At 41.4% G+C, this 21,487-nt stretch overlaps 1 protein-coding gene and 2 long non-coding RNA genes across 5 annotated transcripts in view; 2 read left to right on the top strand and 1 right to left on the bottom strand.

Moving 5' to 3' along the window:
• Positions 1–2,561: 2,561 nt before the first annotated feature.
• LOC141419853 (uncharacterized) lies at positions 2,562–8,436 on the top strand. Its single transcript, XR_012444560.1, has 3 exons — positions 2,562–2,609; positions 7,105–7,205; positions 7,722–8,436. It is a non-coding gene; the product is annotated as an uncharacterized lncRNA (long non-coding RNA).
• Positions 8,437–12,265: 3,829 nt separating this feature from the next.
• Positions 12,266–15,038, bottom strand: LOC109677604 (ubiquitin carboxyl-terminal hydrolase 51-like). Its single transcript, XM_020153497.2, has one exon. The coding sequence runs from the start codon at positions 15,036–15,038 to the stop codon at positions 12,924–12,926; it is 2,115 nt and encodes a 704-aa protein (XP_020009086.2). The 3' UTR covers positions 12,266–12,923.
• A 48-nt stretch (positions 15,039–15,086) lies between these two features.
• Positions 15,087–21,487, top strand: part of LOC141419578 (uncharacterized) — an 84,576-nt gene continuing 78,175 nt past the window's right edge. For 2 of the 3 annotated variants that reach the window (XR_012444215.1, XR_012444214.1), the window contains exons 1-2: positions 15,087–15,292; positions 20,515–20,597. This is a non-coding gene — a long non-coding RNA (uncharacterized lncRNA). Of the gene's footprint in view, positions 15,293–18,899; positions 18,982–20,514; positions 20,598–21,487 lie in introns of all 3 variants that reach the window. The other variant, XR_012444216.1, reaches the window with a different exon arrangement.

The raw sequence follows: 21,487 nt of genomic DNA, 5'->3' as shown, positions 1-21,487 counted from the left end.
GCACAAGGTCTGATTAAGTTTCTTAGTATCTCTTTGCTCATATATTAAAAATGATTTACACTGGAAACAAACGTACTGATGTAAAATTTTAAGTAGACAAAAAAATCATCCCAAATTTGGCACTCCGGCCCAAGGGCCAGGGAAACTCAGACTCCCATTTTTTTCCACCTATACTTCTAAACCAAGAAATTTATGTTTTTCCAGTCCTGGCAAGAGAGACACATTATGTTTTCTTCAACAAATGAATATATTTGCTTCAGACTATAGGAGATACAGAAACCACATGAAGTGTGTGGAAGTTTTCAGGTTCTTTAAAAATCTCTCATGAGACAAGGGGGCAATGGAAAAGGCAGTGGTTTGTAGATGATGTTGAGTCACACCTGGTTGTTTTCATTGTTGTGATATAGTATGGTGGTTATGTTAAGCAAGGTCCTTATTTGTTAGAACTGATTCCTGGAGGAGATGATTTGATGTGTATACGTGGCTTCTACTATTCCCTGGCAGGGATGTGGTGGGGAGTATGATGGAGGATAGATAAAACCAGAATTAAAGAAAGTTAATGATTGCTGAAGCTGATAGTCTTGAACTTAATGGGCACCTGGCAAGCACTGCATTGTAGTGTATTTTCTGCTTTTATGTGCTTGAAATTTTCCAAAATACATTAAAAATTAAAGAAAAGAAACGCTTGAGTTAGTGAATGAGAGTATAGTGGGGGGCAAGGAATGAGGAAGAGAAAGGCATAGGAAATAGCCATATTCATGGGAACAATACCAAGGGAAATATGAAAAATACCTGTGAATTATCCATCATATGTTGATAGGCACCCTTTCAATTGGGTTGAAAGTATTGGAAAGACACAAGACATCCTTATACAAAAGGTTTCCACAATGAGCAACAACAAAGACAAAAGGAAGGATGGCCTTGTCAATTCATTGTATTTTATTTTAAAGAGGCATCATTGTTTTTCATCTTTGCTGTTGAACAATAAACAAATTTTGTATAGGATAACATTAAGTCTGGTAAGAATACTAAGGGTATTGTATTTCAGGTTCTCGAACCTAAAATAACTCAGGTGACAGGAATTATTATTATGTGAGTGTGGTAGAGAAAACAAATGAGATGTAGAGGTTTCTCTGGAAAAAATTCAGGGTACACCACTTAAACAACATCAGCACTATTTTCAAGACAATAGCAATATATCAAAGAAACCTTGCACATTTTAGGTACTTCTGCCTAGGGGATGCTTTGGGCAAGGAGATCCATTTTCCTGTGGCAAGGGGTGACAATCTTTGCAGAGTCCCCCATTAAAAATTGTAACTATGTTCATAGTGGTCAGACAGGATGCTACCTGAAACAAGCTCTCCAAATTGTGCATATATGGATGGTACACAGGAGTGTTATTGTATGTTCAGGGGTGTGTGTGTGTGTGTGTGTGTGTGTGTGTGTGTGTGTGTGTGTGTGTTTGTGTTAAGTAAAGTCAATTCTTGTGGAGTTGTGATGGTCCGTCCTTGGAAAGAAGTGGTAAGAAACTGTTCAAGTCTGCATAAAATACTTTTCAAACCAAATACACAGTAAAGTGATCTGAAAAAGCTGTTACATTTATTGTTTTCTGCTAATGTGCATGTTAAAAGAGTCTCTGGAAATGAAGAGAGAAGAAAGTTGCATGTTTCCTGAACAGTCAAAACTGCCGCTCTATATATTGCTATGTATGCTCTTCCCTATATATTCCATATGTATGCCCGTTAAGTGTCTAGAGATCATACTAACAATTAGGTTTTATGTCATATTAGTTTTTTCCTTGATTTTATTTTGATTTGTGAAATTAGGTGAGATGTAAAACTGAACCCCATTTCCCCACGTGTTGAAAAATTGTAGTTCTGACAGTACAATCAGATGTAATTAAACTTGCCCTGGAAATTCAGAGCATCTTATTTCCAGAGGCTACCTGATTCTAACAACATGGAGCCTGGCATCTCTGGATCAATGTCAAATCGTGAGGTGGATCCTGGCAAGAGCACGGGAAGACAGTGTGATAAAGGGACCATCCACAACACACCAGGCACTTGCTCTTTCTAGCATCCAGCTCATACAAAGTGATTCAAGATTTTATTCTGTGCACAAAAAAAATTGGAAAAAAATAGAGCTGCAAGAAGAATAAATCCTAACGAAATATATGGGGGAAAACTAACAGCTGAAGAGAATCTATACTGATCTTCACTACAGATTGCACCTCTAACACAGAGTCTGTATGGAAAAGGAAACCTAGATGGCACAAGCAGGCAATGGGGGTGTTCAAAATAATATTCATATTTTTTGGTGATTAGATCAATAAACAAATGGATCTGTAAATGAAATATTGAAATAGATTCCTTTTAGCCCCCAAAAGGAATGATTCAAGATAAAACTACAGAAACCATGATGTATCTAAACAGTCAATTTCTCTTAAAGTGTAGACACACTGCCTGATAGGATTTGGAGACTATGTTAAAGCTCTATCCATTGCTATAGGAAGCTTGGCCAGGTCCAGGTATTAATCCTACTTTCATTATTTCATTATTTACAGTGTTTCAGAATGTTGACTTGGTCTGATGGCTGTTCGAAGTATGGTGGTAAGCAAAATTTATGAATACAGACCTTTGAAAATTTGTTTTATACCCTTTATGGCATTCCCAGAGTTAATTGAACGGAAATTATCACCAAATGAAAACATTTGGGAAATTATGTGAAATGTTGGTTAAAATTCCAGACTTTTTTCCTGGCATTGTAATTAGCAACATTTCTCAAATTCTAACACATGTTCCTCTAAGTAATTTCTCACTAACTCATCCTTTCAAGCACATACAAAAACGTCTGCTAAATTATTTCAGATGAGGTTCCTTCCTAATTTCACATTTTGTTAGAATTGTACAAGGGTTTCAGTTGAAACAGTGAAAGTGACTATTCCGGTTTTAGAACTGAGAATCCTGTGTCCTGGGAAACCTCTATGGAACCCCAGAAGTCCTGGGCATCACCCATGGGTACAAAAGTTTGGGGGAAAGTATAGAACCTTAACCAGCAGCCCCACAAATAGGGGCTGAAAGTTTTCAGTGACCAGTAGGCACTGCATTGATCAGCCACTTTCCATAGTTGCAGTGGTTGTTTTTTTGGCCCTGAGTGCTGTTCTTGACAACCATGGTTGTGAGTGCACTGTCTTAATTAAGGGTCATCCATTTTGGCATCACTAAATTATGTGACTTAAATGTTCAACTAAAGTGTGTTGCAACTCTGAGTTTAACAACCTGTCTGTGACATTGCCTGTAGATCACCTGCTGAGATTTGTGTGAAGATAGAGTTTAGCTTTGAACTTGGTGAATACAGTGGTCATATTTTTTAAGAATTTATGTCATGAAAGTGAGAATGATTATAATGTTGATACAAGCATGACCAACAGTAGAAGGCTAAACTGCTGTCTCTTTAATGTCAGATGGAAGAACATATCCATCTAGATTACAGAAGGATAATCCCAACAAAACATACTGAAGGAAATACAGAAGGCTTTAGGGGCAGACATAGTAGAAAAGGAGATGTGAAAGCAATTGAAACACTCACCCCAAAGGACACCGATGTCTCATTGGAAGTAGAACCCACTAAATTATACTGGACAAACCACACCAAACCAACATGTTATTGTTCCGTTCCCTTCATTGCTCTATGGAACCAAGCAAGAGTAACCAAGTTACCCTTCCTGATTTGAGGTTTCTAGGAAAATGTCCTTCAGAGGATTAAAAGGAGAAACTACTCATACAGGTATATTCAGTCTTATGATATAGAGATGCTTCTGTCAGATCTCACCAACTACCATGCTTTGTACAATCCATCAAGGGATGGTTCCACTAAATGGCAGCAACTAAAAAAGGTCCCTGCAGCTCTTAGGCAATTTGATTTGGAAAATGGAGTTTTAAATGATCTTCTTGATTCCTGTGACGATTTAAATGAATACACAGACACAGTAAATAAGGCCTGTTGGTATGTGCCCGTAGTCCCAACAGTCAAGAGGATTGTGACTTCCAGGCCAGCCTGTGCTACACAGCAAAAGAAGAAGGCTGAGGAAGTAGAGGAAGAGGAGGGGAAGGAGGATACAGGTGGGGTGGGAGAGGAGGAGAGGAGAAGGAAGTGGAAAAGAAGAAGAAGATGATATCATACCCTAGCTACTCTGGACTCTACTCTTCTATCTGCACATTGGAAAACCAGAACAAATGTAAAATTTGGCTGATTCTGTTCAGTTACAAACTTCCTATCCCAGAAAATAGAAAGAGCTTACCTGTGAAATGTATTACAAACCTGATACTCAACACTGATGAAAAGGAGTGTGATTTGCTTACCTGTGGTTTTGACATAGTGAAAGGTTGTGGCCATTTTTAAATTTCTACACATTATACAGAACAGCTATGGAGGCTTTACTGAGACCTGGGACTCTAAGATGATTTCCATTGTTGCCTTCCACAGAAAACATGTTAAAACATCCTCTGCCCACACAATCATATTTCAAAAGTGTGGGACAAGAAGAATGTCTTTCTCTTGTTTGCACTTATGTTGAAGGTGACAATGAGAATACTATTATAGTAAAGCGGAAAATTATTTGCTATTTCTCCAAAAACAGTTTGAGGGTCTTTGAAGAAGTTCTAAAGAGTGCAAGACTGTATCATTGTTGACAAACACAACAAGCCTCATAGACAGAAAGAGTCAGAATTTCTGGAGACCTGAATATCAGTCCCTATAAATGTAAAACACGCTGTTACTAAAAGTGAAATACATCCTCAAAAACCTTTTTGGGTGTTGCCATCACAGTGGACTGATGCAAAAAATCAGTTTAATTGTGGGCTAGGCAAGAGCTGGCTGTAAGTCACAGTATACTTAGAGTGGGATTGTGTGCTGTATGAAGAAACGATGTAAGTAACTCCTAACAGCAGCACATGGTTCAGAGAGGATTTATTACAGAAAAAATAAAACAAAATATCCCAAATGAATTGAAGCATAGAATGTAGTAATTCATTATTAACAAAAGTAAAGGTAAATACCTGTGCGATTAGATATTTTGCATTTCTGTGGTCCATATCAAAGTCTTCCGATCATTTATGTTAAGAATAAATAGGGCAGGCACAAGGCTAAAGGCTGCAATCCCAGCACTTGGGAGGCAGAAATGGGAGGATCTTGTCTGAGGCCACCCAGGGCAAAAGTTATCTATGTACAAACTCAATGAACAAGCTGGGGTTGATAGTTCAAGCCTATACTCTCAGTTACTCAGGAGGGGTATATATGAGGGATCCAAGGCTGAACCGAGAGAAAACATAAATCACTATGTGAAAAACAGATAAAACAAGAATAGGGCTGTATATGTGACTCAAGTGTCAGAACAATTACCTGACAAGTGGGAGGCCCTGAGTTCAAGTCCCGGTACTGTCCCCCCTCAAAGAATAAAACTGTATTGTTGTCAAAAATTAATTGCTATATGAAAAGACAGAAATGATCGGTAGGTACATTATAGACGTTAGTGCAATTAATCCTAATATTACTTACTAATATTTGACATAGTCAACTAGTGTCAATGTTGCTTTTTGTCAACAATGGTATTTATGGAGCCAAAAAAAGAAATGTAAAATAATTTGTAATAATTGTCATTATTTGTAATTGTAGTAAACACCTAGCTTTCATATTTCATGTTAACGTAATATTGTGTACACTGCTAATTTTGACAGTCATGCTTTTTTGTCTCCTATGGTTGTGTCCTATGTGTGATAATGTAAAAAAAAATGGTCATCACAAACTTTATTTTGTGATTTGTAAGATTCCTAAAAATTGCCTTCTCATTTCAGTAGACTTGTTTCACAGCAGAGATTATGAATTACAAAGACACATTTCCCCTTTATTATTTTTTAGGTCAAAAATAGTTATTTGTTATGTAGTGGCAGATATACTCCAAAATTCAGATGCTATTTTCTGAGTATATTTTTCATTTGCCTTTTGAACTTTTAGTTGAGATGCTTTTGAATTTTCAATATTTCAAATGTGAGATCAGAAAACACACACATAAAAGGATCATTTAAATTATTTAACATCAATGGATATAAATTTTACTTAAAAGAGCCACAAACATAAGAGAATGAGACTGTGGTTCATTTGCTACCCTTAAAAACAAAAGAAATTCTGGCTAGAGGGAGGAATCTTGTGTCTGACTGTCAGGGCTTAATCCTCTCTCTACTATCTTTGAGCTGAGTGACACTGGAATAATGATTTAATCTCCTCTGTAAAATGTGACCGATAACAATAAGCAACTTGTCGATCTTTGCTTTTTCATTTAATCAATAGAACATTTTGAAAGGTTGATATGCAGCACATTATCTTCAAGGAACTATGAATGTAGCACTTAAGAAAAAAGCAAAACTCCATGCCTTGTCCAACAGAGTGGTTCAAGAGGTAGCGTCCCTGCTTAGCACGAATGAGGCCCTGAGTTTAAACCCCCGTAACACACAAAAAAAGCAAACAAACAAAAACTTCCCTGCTCTTGGGCCACTGTGCCCCAATAGAGGAGACAGCATAAACATATATTTAAAGCAGGCAATAAAGTCAAGACAAGTTAATGGAGAGGGAAACAATCTTAGGAAAGGAAGGGAGATGGACAAGGGTATTGTTCCCTTAGATAGTGGGTTTGGGGAAGGCCTCTCTGGGTGACGTTTGAGCAGAACCCACAATGAAGACAAGGTAAGATATAGGGGAAGACAGTTCCAAGTAGAGTAATGTGTATAAAGACCCTACATGAAAATAAGCTTATGTGTTCAGGGAAACCTCAAGCTTTCCCAGGGCTCTGCCTTACTTTCCAATCTTGATGCCAGAGCTGAGGGCCTACTTCGTCCTTCCTCAGATATTCACTGAGCCTTCTGTCATGGCAAATCCTGTGTCTGGCTCTGTAGATGACATGTAATGGCCACTTGTTAGATATGTAAAGATGTGCTGGGTGTCACTCTAATTTGCCATTTAATGTTTTCTCCAGCTGTCCCCTGACATTTCTCATCCCAGTGCTGTGCACCTTGGGGTATCTCTGTCCAATGACAAATCTGTCTTTCCTAGGGGACTCAGAGCTCTTTGATGGCAGGGGGAAGGCTTGTCTCATCACTCCCAGCCCGGCATACAACAGACCCTCGGGTGACAGCTTATGAATTGATTTCCAGGTAATTGTCCCTCTGATACACACATAACTAACTGTGGGAAATGGAGTTGTGCAATATATTTCTAGCACAGTGACTTCAATGACAAAAAAATCATCACACGTTTGGGGGTCCTGTCTGGGCCGTGCCCTTTGTGCTTTGAGACTCCCCCCTCCCTCCTGATGTGTGGGATCTGAGAGTGCTGACTGGATTTTGTATCACTGGACCTGGGTGTAAACAAGGGGAAAGATAAGAGTAAACCCAGACCCTAGGAGGAGACTGGCCATGCAATGAGAGTCCCAAGTGGAGTGGAAGCCAATTGATAATACTTTCCTTCAGCCCTACTCAGGGACAGACAATTTTTGCAACCTCCTTTTTGAGATACTGACCTCTGGTCAGTGAGGTCATTAAGGGAAGAGGCCCAGATTGGGAGAAGGAAGACTGTGTGGGTGTTTGGGAGGGGAATGTTAATTTAAAATTCTTGTGACTTCAAGTGTAAAGTGGCAAACATTTTCCTGATTCTGCTCTTTCCTATATTAGCCCACAACCAAGTTATTCCACCTCCTGCGGCAGATAGAAGCCTTTTAGAGAAACCAGGTGGATGATCAGCTTCATCAGAAACTGCTCCTGCGATGAATGGGTAGATCACCTTGACCTGGGTTTATTTATACATTAATCCACAGCAGTTGCTCTCAATGCTCAATTCCTATTCCAAGAACTTCAGCATCACCTGGTAAATTGTTAGCACTAAATCAGAAACTCTTGATTGCGGTTTTCTTATCTGTTTTATTAAGTCAAACAGAAGATTCAGAGGTAGGCTGACGTGTGGAACCAGTAAATTCCAAAAAACCCTAAACTACCCAGACCCAATCATTCCAATTTTTGCAAAATCAATGCATTGTGCCAGTCTGAGGTTTTCTTATATAACCATTACTGCTGAAAAGGTAATTTGTTTAGCAGTGATAGAATCTAGGCCAATTGAAGGCTTTTTAATTAGTTCACTAACAACTGTTTTCCAAAACTTTTTGAAGCACTATAGCAATCCCACTGTTCAAATGTCAAATTGTGGATTACAAGTGATTCTTGTGCATTTATTAGCTTACATTAATAATCTTCATGTCATATTCCTGTGGGTTTCCTGATATGGCCCTCAGTCAAGGACTCTGACTCATTTGCTTTGTGCCCAGTTTGGTTTTGTATTCCTAATCCCTGGCCCTGTAAGAGGTGCTCTTTACCTATCCGCTGAATAAATGAATCTGTGAAACTCAAATTCTCTGGAGTTTGACTTTACACATGAAAAAAAATGGAAGGTCAGAAGATATAAGTACTTATAAACAGCTTCTTGACTGCCTGTCTGCATAAAAAGATGTAAGGCAGGCTCAGGAGAAGCTAGGATCTAAGCCCAGTTTGCACAGATAGCAAATGGCCTAGCCAGCATTTCCTTCTAGGATTGCTAATACAAAAATGAGAAACACTTTTCTTAGCTGTGACTGAGCAAATGCCCTTACCTAGGGGAGAAAATAAACACATTTTCCTTCATAGTTCAGTTTAATATTCTAAAGTACTTTCCCTTCAATTACTCCTACTTGACTGAGATTTGGAGGTGTTTGGCACCTCTTCCACCGGACACCTTCCTTCTTTGTGGGTGGCCTTTATGCAAGCTTCCATCTGCTGACTGAGGGACAAAGATTAGGAGAGGGAAGGATCTGGGTATGTGGTCCAATTTGAGGGAACTGTCTGGACCCTCCTCATATTCTGGGGTCCTGCCTGCACAATGCCTGTCTGTTCTCAGAGCCTCTACCTGCTAATGTGTGGGATCTGAAAAGACTGCCTGGAGGATGTATCACTGGGGTTATCTATAAAGGAGGTGGAGCTGGGAGGCAGGATCAATGGAAGTTGTCCAGAACAGGAACACCTCTGTGGGCAAACTTGTAGCTAATGTGGAATCTTGTCTCCTCACTCCCTCTCCCTGTTGTAATCTCTCTGGGCTCTACCATTAAAATGTGGATCTAAATCATTAGGGCAATTCTGAGTGAAGCAGGATGGTACATGTTGATGGTGACTGGGTAATTTCAGTAGAGGTGGTACAATTGTGACTTCCAGGGCTACTGGGATGTCCTTATCCTTCCCAAAACTTCTGCTAATAGAGGAAAACCCACTAGAGTAATCCCAAAGGATGGTAGTAAGCCAGAAAGGTAAGAGGAACTGCCTCTCAGGTGACCAAGGACCTTCGCATTCCCTTTTGCTACCACGGAAAACAGGCTATTTCTTCTCTAACACTTGTTTCCCACATTCCCCCAAAGTCCTCTTGGACACCTATTATTGACTCCATTTCTGCTTCTCCTCACCTCACTGCAACTTTGGATTTGTGCTCCTTCACCTCCTGATACATGATGTTTAAACCCCAGGTCCAAGTTCACAACATGTACATAGATTCAGGTCCCAAGATACTGGAGTTCCATTTTGTCATTCATTCATTTTTTACTAAACTTTCTTGAAAACTCCACAGGAAGACAATCTCATGTTCAAAAGTCACCACAATTTGAGGGGGATATTCCATGTCTTGAGGCTACTTCGCAATGCATTTATAAGCAGAGCTTATCTGGGTCCATAGAAATTGAAGAGTCTCACCTTAAACCAGCAAGCCTTCCGTTCCTGCTGATGGGTCATAACAGAACCATGAGATTGGCAGTGGCCTTTCTAGTCACCTCATAATACACTTTGTAGACTTGGGGAATGACACGGTCTGAATACGACTCCCCAAAATTCACATGTTGAAACTTAATCCCCAATGCAACAGTATTAAGAAGTATTGCCCTTTGGAGGTGATTAGTCAGGAGCACTCAGCCATCATGCATGGATTAGTGTTCTTATAAGAGGGTTGAAGGGGTCTGACTAGGTCTCCCTTTGCCTTTCTCTTTCTCCTACCAATTGAGAGCACAATGTTCTCCCCTCTGGAGGAAGCAGTGTCCAAGCTGCCATCTTACAAAAAGGCAGCAGCCCTCAACAGAGACTAACCCTGATGGCACCTTGATCTTGGACTTGCCAACCTTTAGAACTATGAGAAATAAATTTTTGTTCCTTATAAATTACCCAGTTTCAGGTATTTTGTTATAACAGCACAAAGTGACTAAGACAGGAGCCAAATATTTGCAAGTTGGAAAATGCTTTAAGATTCTTGCTAAGTTGCCATGAGTTTGAGGTTATAACTGCTAACAGCTTGTTATGGGTTTAACTTCAATATTCCCCAAAGGCACATGTGTTAAAGACTTGGTTGCTAGTCTATGGCACTATTGGAGGTGGTGAAACCTTTAGGAGGTTGAGTAAATTTATGTCACTGGGGGTATTGGGACCCTGCCCCACCTCTTTTGCTTCCTGGTCCCCATGAGGCAAGCAGCTTTGCTTATGTGAGAGTGGTATGGGGAGAGTGAAAACTAATCTGGCCTATTCTGACTGATATGCCCATCCTGTGTAGTAGGGGAGAGGCAGAGCAAAGTAATCCATAGCCCAACCTGCACCACCAAAGACTAGTGGAAGAACAAGAGTGCTAAGCAGAGAAATTACAGCTCTCTGACAAAATTACAAGACATCATTCTTCTGTAGCAGAGCCATGATGTGCATGATGTGCAGTGTGATATGTAACCACTGTGGAGTGGTGGGTACACTATATCTCATGGGAAAAGTAAACTCATATGATATATCCTATATAGGTGTAGCACATTTGTAATGCAGAGATACTGTGGGGTTGTTGAGGAACACTGTGATGAGGGGCAGCATTGCCATAGATAGCAGAGAGCTCAATTTCACCTTGGCTGCTGTTCCCCACACTCCATTCTCTCAGTTTCCCATTCTCCCAATCTCCATGGCTGTGCTCTTTTGCCTAAACTGTATTTAAGCCTCCCTCTCTTCTCTCATTAAGCACATCCTTTCTTAAGCCATTCCCTGTAGCTAAGCTGCATTTCTTAGGGAAAGAATCACTAATCACATTGTATTATAGCACTGGGCACTTAATGAGAGCTTGATGGATGAACAGAAGGGTGAAAATGCATTACTGACAGGGTGAATAGAGCAAATAACAGAACTCATCCTCACATTCAACAAACACAAAACACAAAACACAAAACACAAAACACAAAAATGAGTAAGGCTTGACCCTCCATTCTCAGAATGTCTGGTGCAGAGAGGCAGGCAATCACAAAGCTACAGTAGATTTCATTACAGTAGAATAAGTACTATCACTGAGGTATCAACAAAGTACTTTGGAGGCACAATAAGAGGGATAAAGATGGGGAGGGAGGAACAATTACCTAATTTATACCAGCCTAGTGTATCCCAGAAAGGCTCCCAAGAAGTCATCTGAGAGTTGGGTCTTGGGGGAGTAAAAGCCACTAGGTGAATAGTTAAGGAAGGAGCCTTGCAGGCTGGGGCTCAGAGACATAGGTAAGGCTAGGAAAGTGTGGGGTTCAGGGAATGAGGCATGAGTAAAGGGGATAAGGAAATAAAGAGGGAATAAGGAATGAGCAGGACTGCTAAGCCCAAACCCATACTTCTAGTGTGGAAATTAAAGTGTTTCCCCATGAGGGGAAAGACTGAAAGCAGAGAGGGTGGGAGGTCCTCAGACATGGGTTCCTGCCACTTCTTCTATCAGACCATGGGGCACAAATACCAAAACCAGAGCTTCACAGTAATGATCTGATTTCTCTTAAGCCTCCAAATTATCAAAAGCCCCCTTTTAGAAGCTAAGAATTTTTATGAAAAAATGCAGATCTAAATGGGAAAGTCTCTAATGTTTAACTTTCTCATATAAAAGTTGATTCTGCCTAAGTAGCTCTTTTTCCTTCAGATAATCAGAAGGAACATGGAAAGGTGGGCTAGTGTTCAGGCTTTGCAGCCATCTCACAATTGGATGGTGAGATAAGGGTTAAACAGTCTGTTTTTTCCAAATTGTATTTATGTATTAACAAAAAACCTCAAATAATATATGTCATCACAAACCCTTCGTCTTATTATTCCTATCTCTTCCATTTACTTCTTTTATACCCGTTTATATTGTAATATGCTTAATTAAAAAAATAAAACTTCAAAACATTTAACTACTTTTTTATTTGAATATTTGATGTCTTTCAATTGTCATTTTATATGAGAATGTTCTTCTTTTTAAGCTTATTTTTATGTTACCCTTAAAATATCATCCTTAAATTTTGAAGTTTTCATTTAAACCTCTCAAGTTGAACTTATATAAGGTTTTTATCATACTTTAAAATTCTATTTTCTCTAATTTTTCTTTTTGAACACTTTAAAACAAAATTTTTTGTCTTCAATGGTTCTAATCTTTCTTCTATTAAGACATTTTTCTGAAGTTGACTCGAGTTTTCAGTCCATTCTTCATATTGTGACAATATATACTTAATCACTATAGGCATATCTTTGTAAGCCTTTGATTTTATGCTTTAAATGTTTTAAATCTATATTACTTTTCATTTTAAACATTGGAATGTTTAAGTGATTTTCCTTTTTCTCCAACATTTTAAAGTGTTTCTTTCACTAACCTTTTTGTAAACTTTCATTTCAACTGTTTTAATTCATTTTACATTTCTTAAAATTTTAAGAATCTCTAAATATTCTGTTTTTAAACATCATTAATAATTTTGTCATTGTCCATTTCAGGTGGATTTGTGTGTCACTTCGGAATCTTTACCTAATCATTTATTTTACTCTTTTCTGGTGAATGTTCTGGTAAGACTAGTCTTTCTCTAGACCTTGCTTGTGGTAAAACAGTAAATACACTTCACTATAGAGTAAGTCTTCAATGGTAGCCTTGGTGATGACGGCATCATCACAATTGAACCACTGGTCCTTTTGTTGACGGACAAAGCTGGTATAGTGACCACTTTCCAAAGTTCCATGGTGGTTAATCACTGCAAACAAGGAATACTTATTCTCATTGGGAACACAATCTGTTGGTGGATGGCCTTCTCTCATCATGCTCTCTTTAGTAGAGGCCAAAAACGGAGTCATGTCTAGTTCCAAGGGAAAAGAGACAAAAGTATTAATCTTTCGCCTCTGTTTGCCTATAAGTTCAAACCGCTTTAGATGAAAACAGGCCACCACAGGCAATATCTTCATTGTAAGCTGTTTGGTAGATTCCTGGTAGCTTTGGCAACTACTACATTTGATTTTGGCACTGCTTCCTAGGTGCTCTGGCCTCGTAAACCACTGCAGGCAATCCGTAAGTGAGGGGCTTCCTTGTATGTGGTCATCCCTGCTCACTGTGCTGTCAGCCTTCTCTGGGCTCTGGGAACCAAGTGTAGCACAAGAGCTAGGCAAGTCCAGGCTGATATCCCAGCATGGGTCTATGGTGGTAGAGACACTGTGGCAGGCTTGACAGGTGACATCGGATTGCAAGCCACCTGTAAAGATTTGGTCTATGATGCAATTACAGCAGTTGAGGTTACTGGCCTCCTGTTCAACACTATCATATTTGCTCTGTCTATGTAGCACATCTAATATCGCAAAAAGAAATTCATGGGCATCCTGCTGCCTGTACCCAGCTAAATGTTCTGCATGAATGCCTATCAGGTGCAATAACTTACAGGGAATATGAGGAGTTCGGCTCTCAGAGTACATAGCATGAAAAAGAGAAGTCATTTCACAGACTAGACATAAATTTGGACTTGTCATTACACACTTGTGTTTATCAGAGAGGAAGAAATCTTTTAGTAGAGGAGTATGAGTAAGTGCCTGGACAATGCAATTCATAAAGCAGGTGTTCCCAAGGTTGATTAGCCCTCTGAGGCCTACAGTATACACTGACTCCTTTCTCCTCTTTTTCTTGGGTTTCACCAATTTTGGTTCCAGATCGTTTGACTCACAGGGTGATTGTTTCTCTTCAACACCCAATGTCATAAATTGTTCATGAGAAAATTCTGTTGAGGTGGAAGTTAATACTTTCAAAATTTTCTCTTTTGTTTCTTTGGCAATCTGTTCTATATCTTTGTCATATACATAATCTTTACACATAAAGCAATATATAACTCCACAATAGACGTCTACTGCTAAGTTGTGCCGTTTTGTTTCTGCATGTTTATGAATATGTTTCTTAGTAAAGCAGCCAAAAAAGCCACAAGACATACAAGAGTGGAGTCTGTTCATATGGGTGCTACATACATGACAGATACATGGCTTTACCCTACGTTTCCTAGTCTCCAGGGTCCCACTCCAAACAAAACGTTGGTAGATCATCCGCAGGTTCTTCTGCCAATTTTTGGCTACTTTAAATTTCTGCACATGAAAGCAGCCTGTGGGACCCGGATCAAATTTAACCTGGCCTCGATAGCCAGAGCCCTCTGGGTTACCAGAGCAGCCTCTCCGTGTTTGGGGCCTGGCCCCAGGTATGGATCTACGCCTGGACTTGCGCCAGGCGGGGGAACGCGATGGGGGCGGAGGTGGCTGCGGCAGTGGGAGAGACTGGGGCCGGATGGCAGGTGGGGGTGGGGCCAAGAGCCCGGGCCGGCCAAGGGAGCGGGACCGGGACTGGGGCCGAGGGCGGGGCTTGCGACGCGGGCAAGCAGATGAGCTGCTGCTGTGACAGCTAGAGGGGGTTGGTGGGAACACCTTCTCAGCGTCGCCACTGCCGCTCCACATCAAGTTCTTCTCAGGCACGGGGTTCGGCTCCTGCCCTGACTCCAGCTTCATCTCAGCTTCCTGGACCGCGTATGCCTTCGCCGCCCCCATCTCCTCCTCCTCCATTGTCCCCGCCTTCTCTGCTGCCTGCTCCGCAGAGGCTCCTCCTCCGCTGCCCGAACTCCTACGGGCTACCGAGCCGGAGGACGGGGAAGCGTCTCCAATCTGGGCCATCAGCCCACTCCCCGGCCTGGGAAGAAATGCGTCAGAAGGCGACCTGCGCCTGTAGATGGAAGGAGACAGGAACTTCTGTGAATGATGTGCCAGGCGTCATGGCCGCGGCGCGCCGTTAGCACCCTCGGGACCCCTCCCACTGGCCCTTGAGCTCAGCCAGCGGCGGCTGCGGGCTCCACCCCCTCAACTCAGAGGCTCCCGGAGCTAGTGTGCCGACCGAGGTTACCTGGTTTAAAGGCGATCACATCATGCGGGTACGGGGGGAGGGGGAGCGGAAAGGAGAAGGAGGAAAGATGGGGAGTGGGAGGGGGAAACAAGAGCTTTAGGGTGGAAAGGATGGAAACTTCTTTTTTTTTTCTTTTATTATTCATATGTGCATACAAGGCTTGGGTCATTTCTCCCCCGTGCCCCCACCCCCTCCCTTACCACCCACTCCGCCCCCTCCCTCTCCCCCCCACCCCCTCAATACCCAGCAGAAACTATTTTGCCCTTATTTCTAATTTTGTTGAAGAGAGAGTATAAGCAATAATAGGAAGGAACAAGGGTTTTTGCTGGTTGAGATAAGGACAGCTATACAGGGAGTTGACTCACATTGATTTCCTGTGCGTGTGTGTTACCTTCTAGGTTAATTCTTTTTGCTCTAACCTTTTCTCTAGTTCCTGGTCCCCTTTTCCTATTGGCCCCAGTTGCTTTTAAGGTATCTGCTTTAGTTTCTCTGCGTTAAGGGCAACAAATGCTAGCTAGTTTTTTAGGTGTCTTACCTATCCTCACCCCTCCCTTGTGTGCTCTGGCTTTTATCATGTGCTCAAAGTCCAATCCCATTGTTGTTTGCCCTTGATCTAATGTCCACATATGAGGGAGAACATACGATTTTAGGTCTTTTGGGCCAGGCTAACCTCACTCAGAATGATGTTCTCCAATTCCATAACATTTCGTTCTTCTTCATGGCTGCATAAAATTCCATTGTGTATAGATACCACATTTTCTTAATCCATTCGTCAGTGGTGGGGCATCTTAGCTGTTTCCATAACTTGGCTATTGTGAATAGTGCCGCAATGGAAACTTCTTTTTTAAAGGTGACACCCTCTCTCTGACTGCCCTTTCTGTGCCCTGCGCAGCGTCGCATTGGTACAGCTTTCTCTGACGTTCTTTCCTCCTTATCTTAAAAATACTTGGATCAACGTTTTATCTTAAATATGGCTGACAGGAGGTTACCTTTGGAAAATGGACTCGGGGGAAGGAAGTGTCCTATCTTACCTATGCTTCTGGGCCCGGTGTGGTCCATCTTGTGCCGTACCGCCAAGCTTACGCCACGCTCTAGCGCCCTCTCACGATCTTTCGCTCTTGTGCTCTGACACCTTTTTTCTCTCTTCTGACCCCTCATTTCCTAGGATTTCTCCTTGCTCACTCCTTCCAAGCATCGTCGGCCCATGGCTACCACCGTCCAAGTGCGCGACCCCAAAGTATGGGCTCCCGTCTCCAACGGTCCCCCGTAACGCCCCCAGCCCCAGTGTTTATATATAAATGCCTTGGTTACCTTGGGCCCCAGGCGCGTGATAATGGAACGTCAGTCTTCTCTTGTGACCTCTCCTCGGGGCTGGTCACGAGGGGGCCGCCCGTGGCCCCTCCCCTCTCCACGTGCGGCCCCCAGCCCCGGATTCTGCCCTCCAGCAGTGATGAGTGACACCCGCTGTCCTGCCCCAGCAGACAAACCTCTTCCTGAAACACATTCTACTGGAGACACCCACAGCGACAGATTTTGCAGAAAGATCCTACAATGGAGCCTTAGGCTTTACCTGGCTTTAAGCCCCTTGTCTACAGAAAAAAAAAAAAAAAGGTTAATCGAAGTGCAGGTGGGGATTTACAGTGATGCCATATCTCTGGCAAGAATTCTCCAGGGACTTTCAGAATCTAATCTCTGAGAGTAAAGTGGAGACTAGGGGAGAGGAAGCATAAGCAAGGGATTAAGGCTGAGGTAGATCTCAAATCAAGTATTTGCACCCTTTGTGACAGAGGTACAATACTAAACTTTCTGAGCTTTAGTTATATCACTCAAAAAACAAAAATTTGAAATAACAATCCTAACATTTCAAATCAGATAAAGTAAAAGGTCTTAATGTCAACCTTTACCCTCCACACAGCTCTCCCAGTCCCCGCTTTAAAATCAGCAGGATACCGCAGAAAAAAAGGACCACTTTAGTATTCTAAAGTTCTCTAAAGTTATAACCCAGTTCACCTGATCATCCCTACTAAGCAGTTCATGAACAGGACCATGCAGCCAACAAATACAGATCAATCAATCCTTTCACTATATATTGTGCAAGGTTGTGCTGTGAGAAATACAGAGTACAATTTGTGTACTCAAGGAGCTCACAGCCCAGGAGAATTTTCCCTCCCTTAGATAGAAACAGACTCCAAGGCCACAATGCCCAGGAAAGCTGCTATTTCCAGAGCATTTGGCCCTTCCTTTCCAATCCCAACAATATTACTATTTATCAGTGAAATGTTTACTGCTATAATAGTGTCTCAGGGACACTCATGAACTCCCCTGTAAACCTCAGGATTAGGGTCAGCTCTCCCAGGGCCAGAAGTAGCATCCGGTAGATGCCTCACACCCACCCACCCCCAAAGGATGTTAGTGATTTAAGAGCATTGAATATATTTGTGAATTGACTTGAATTATCTGAGTGAAGAGCAGCATGGTCTGGGAGAGAAGACTCACATCAGTTCTCTAATTTCCCCACAGTGACTGTAGGTTGACAGGTTGAAATCAGTCTTCAGAGAAAATGATTAGCAGGAGCATTTGCCTGGGAGTCTAGAGAGAATTGTTATCCTTTCCCGCCATTATTAAGCATCTTTCTAACTCTAAGCAAGCTATCATCTCGGAGGCTCAGAGTACCCTGGTTAAAAAAAAAAAAGCTGTTCCACCTGTCATCTGGTGGTCAGCTTTCCATGCTGTAACAAGCATCTGACCCAGATCAACTTAAAAGAGGAAGGGTCTCTGGCTTATGGTTTCAAAGGCTTGACTCCATGTTTGTTTGGGTCCACTGCCTATGGGCTTGTAGAAGGCAGTCCATCTTATTGGGAGGGAGTGGTGGAACAAAGCTCATGGGAAGAGGTACAGGATGGGAGAAGGAAGACTGTAAAGTTTCAGATGGCTGCATGCTAGGGTCTTGGGGCAAGAAGAGCACAGAGAAAGATGTTTCCTGTTTCCACTGTTGGCTGTCGCTTTCCAGAGACCATCTACCCAAAAGGGAGGGTGCAACAATTGCCTGTCCTCGAGTAGGACTGAAGGAAAGTATTATCAATTGGCTTCCACTCCACTTGGGACTCTCATTGCATGGCCAGTCTCCTCCAAGGGTCTGGGCTACCTCCTACCTTCCCCCCTTATTTATACCCTGGTCCAGTGATACAAAATTCAGGCAGCACTCTCAGATCCCACACATCAGGAGGGGGGTGTCTCAGAGCACAGAGGCACTGCCCAGGCAGGACACCCAAACGTGTGATGAATTTTTGTCATTGCAGTCACTGTGCTAGGAATATATCACACAACTTCATTTCCCACGGTTAGTTATGTGTGTATCAGAGGGACAATTACCTGGAAATCGATTCATAAGCTGTCACCCGAGAGTCTGTTGCATGCCAGGCTCAGAGTGATGAGACAAGCCTGTCCTTGAAATCAAAGAGCTCATGTTAACCAGGAAAGACAGAAGTGTCATCAGATGGAGATACCCCAGGGCACACAGCGCTGGGATGGGGAATGTAAGGGTACAGCTGGAGAAAACATTAAATGGCAAATTAGAGCGCAAACCCAACGTATCTCTTCATTTCTAACAAGTGGCCATTACGTGTCATCGACAGTGCCAGTCAGGATTTGCCATGACACGAGGCTCAGTGAATGTTTGAGGAAGGAAGAAATAGGCTCTCAGCTCTGGCATCTCAGGTCAGAATTTTTCTCAACTTGGTTTCTGTCTTGTTGTGTGAATATGAGCCAATCATGTCCCTTCTGTCCTTTCTTCCATTCTCCCTGAAATGGGATTCACCTAAGGACTAAGAAGGTAAGAATATGGGCTGTGGATCACACATGGTTTTTATCCTGGCTCTCCACTTGTGGCTGTATGACCTGTGACAGGTAACCTAACTACACTCTGTCTTGGATTCCTCCTGTGTGAACTGAAGCTGATGATAATGGTATGTGTTGTGGAGAGGATTCAATATGTAAAGAGATGTCCCATGCTTAGTAACAGAGACTGTTGCATTGTGAAATCAAAAGGTATGTAAGCTCAAGGTTCACCTCAACACATAAGTTTATTTTCATTTCAGGATCTTTATACACATTACTCTACTTGCAGCTGTCTTCCCCTATATCTTACCTTGTCTTCATTGTGGTTTTTGCTTAAATGTCACCAAGTGAGGCTTTCCTTGAACCCACCATCTAAGGGAACAATACGCTTGTCCATCTCTCTTCCTTACCTGAGATTGTTTCCCTCTCCATTAACTTTTCTTGACTTTATTGCCTGCTTTCTAATATATGTCCTCTATGGGTCAAAGTAGCCCAAGGGCAGGGAGTTTTGCTTTTTCTTAAGTGCTCCACCTATACTTCCTTTAAGAGGGTGTAGTGCACATCAACTTTTCAAAATGTTCTGTTAGCTAAATGAAAAATATTAGTTCAGTGAGTGAGTTACTGTTATCATCCCCATTTTACAGAGGAGATGAAATCATTATTCCATTTCAGTCAGACACAAGAGTCCTCTCTAGCCAGAACTTTTCTTTGTTTCTAAGGGTATCAAATGAACCACAGTCACATTCTCTTATGTTTGTGGTTCTTATAAGTAAAATTTATACCAATTGATGGTAAATAATTTAAATGATCCTCATGTGTGTATTTGCTGAGCTCACACATTTGACATATTGAAAATTCAAAAGCATTTCATCTAAAAGTTCAAAAGGCAAATGAAAAATATGCTCATAAAATATCATCCGAATTTGGAGACTATCTACCACTACATAATAAATAATTATTTTTGGCCATGAAATGATAATAAAACCCAAAAATAATAAAGAGGAAAATGTAACTTTGTAATTTAGACTCATAACATATGGTGTGAAACCAGTCTACTGAAATGAGAAGACAATTTTTAGAAATCTTACAAATCACAAAATAAAGTTTGTGATGACCAATGTTTTACATTATCATACATAGGACACAACCATGGGAGACTAGAAAGCATGAGTGTCATAATTAGCAGTGCACACAATATTACTTTAACACGAAATATGAAAGCTAGGTGTTTACTACAATTACAAATAATTACAATTATTACAAATTATTTCACATTTCTTTTTTGGCTCCATAAATAATATTGTTTACTAAAAACGAGTCTAGTTAACTGTGTGAAATAGTAGTGATTAATTTGGGATCAATTGTGTATCATGTATAATTTACCATAATGATCATTTCTGTCTTTTGATACAGCAATTAACTTTTTGGCTACAATAAGGTTTTATCCTTTTTTGGGGGAGTACCGGGACTTGAACTCAGGACCTCCCATTTGTCAGGTAATTGTCCTAAAACTTGAGTCACATCTACAGCCCTATTCTTGCTTTATCTATTTTTCACATAGTGTCTTATGTTCTCTCCGGGTCTGGCTTTGTGCTAAAACCCTCATATATCCTCCTCTTATGTAGCTGGGATTACAGGCTTGAACCATCATGATGCCAGATTATTTGTTGAGTAACTTTTTGCCCAGGCTGGCTTTATACAAGATCCTCCCATTTCTGCCTCCCAAGTGCTGGGATTGTGGCCTTTAGCCAATACCTGCCCTGGTAATTTTTTTTTATTCATTTATTCGTATGTGTATACATTGTTTGGGCCATTTCTCCCCTCTACCCACCGCCCCCCGCCCCGCTCCCTCCTTCTTCCCCCGACCCCCTGCCCTGGTAATTCTTTTTTTTTATTCATTTATTCACATGTGGCATACATTGGGTCATTTCTCCCCCCTGCTCCCCACCCCCACTCCCTCCCTTCTCCCCCCTCACTTCCAGGCAGAACCTCTTTTGCCCTTATCTCTAATTTTGTTGAAGAGAAGACATAAGCATAATGAGAAAGACAAAGTGTTTTTGCTAGTTGAGTTAAGGATAGCTATACAGAGAGATTCCTAGCATTGCTTCAATGTACAAATGTGGTACAACCCAAGCTGATTCATCTCTTACTGATCTTTACACTGGTTCCGATCCCCTTCTTGTGTTGACCTCTGTCACTTTAAGGTTTCTGTATTAATTCCTCTGGAGTGGGGACATCAAATGCTTTCATGTTTTGGATTTCTTACCTATCCCCATATGTCCCATATGTGCTCTCCCCTTGTCATGTGATCCAAGTCCAACCACATTGCTGTATTTGCCCTAGATCTAAAGTCCACATCTGAGGGAGAACATATGATTTTTGGCCT

The sequence above is a fragment of the Castor canadensis genome, chromosome X, assembly GCF_047511655.1.
Source record: "Castor canadensis chromosome X, mCasCan1.hap1v2, whole genome shotgun sequence".
In the NCBI taxonomy this organism is placed as follows: Eukaryota; Metazoa; Chordata; class Mammalia; order Rodentia; family Castoridae; genus Castor; species Castor canadensis.
This window is presented reverse-complemented; position numbering and strand designations above follow the sequence as displayed.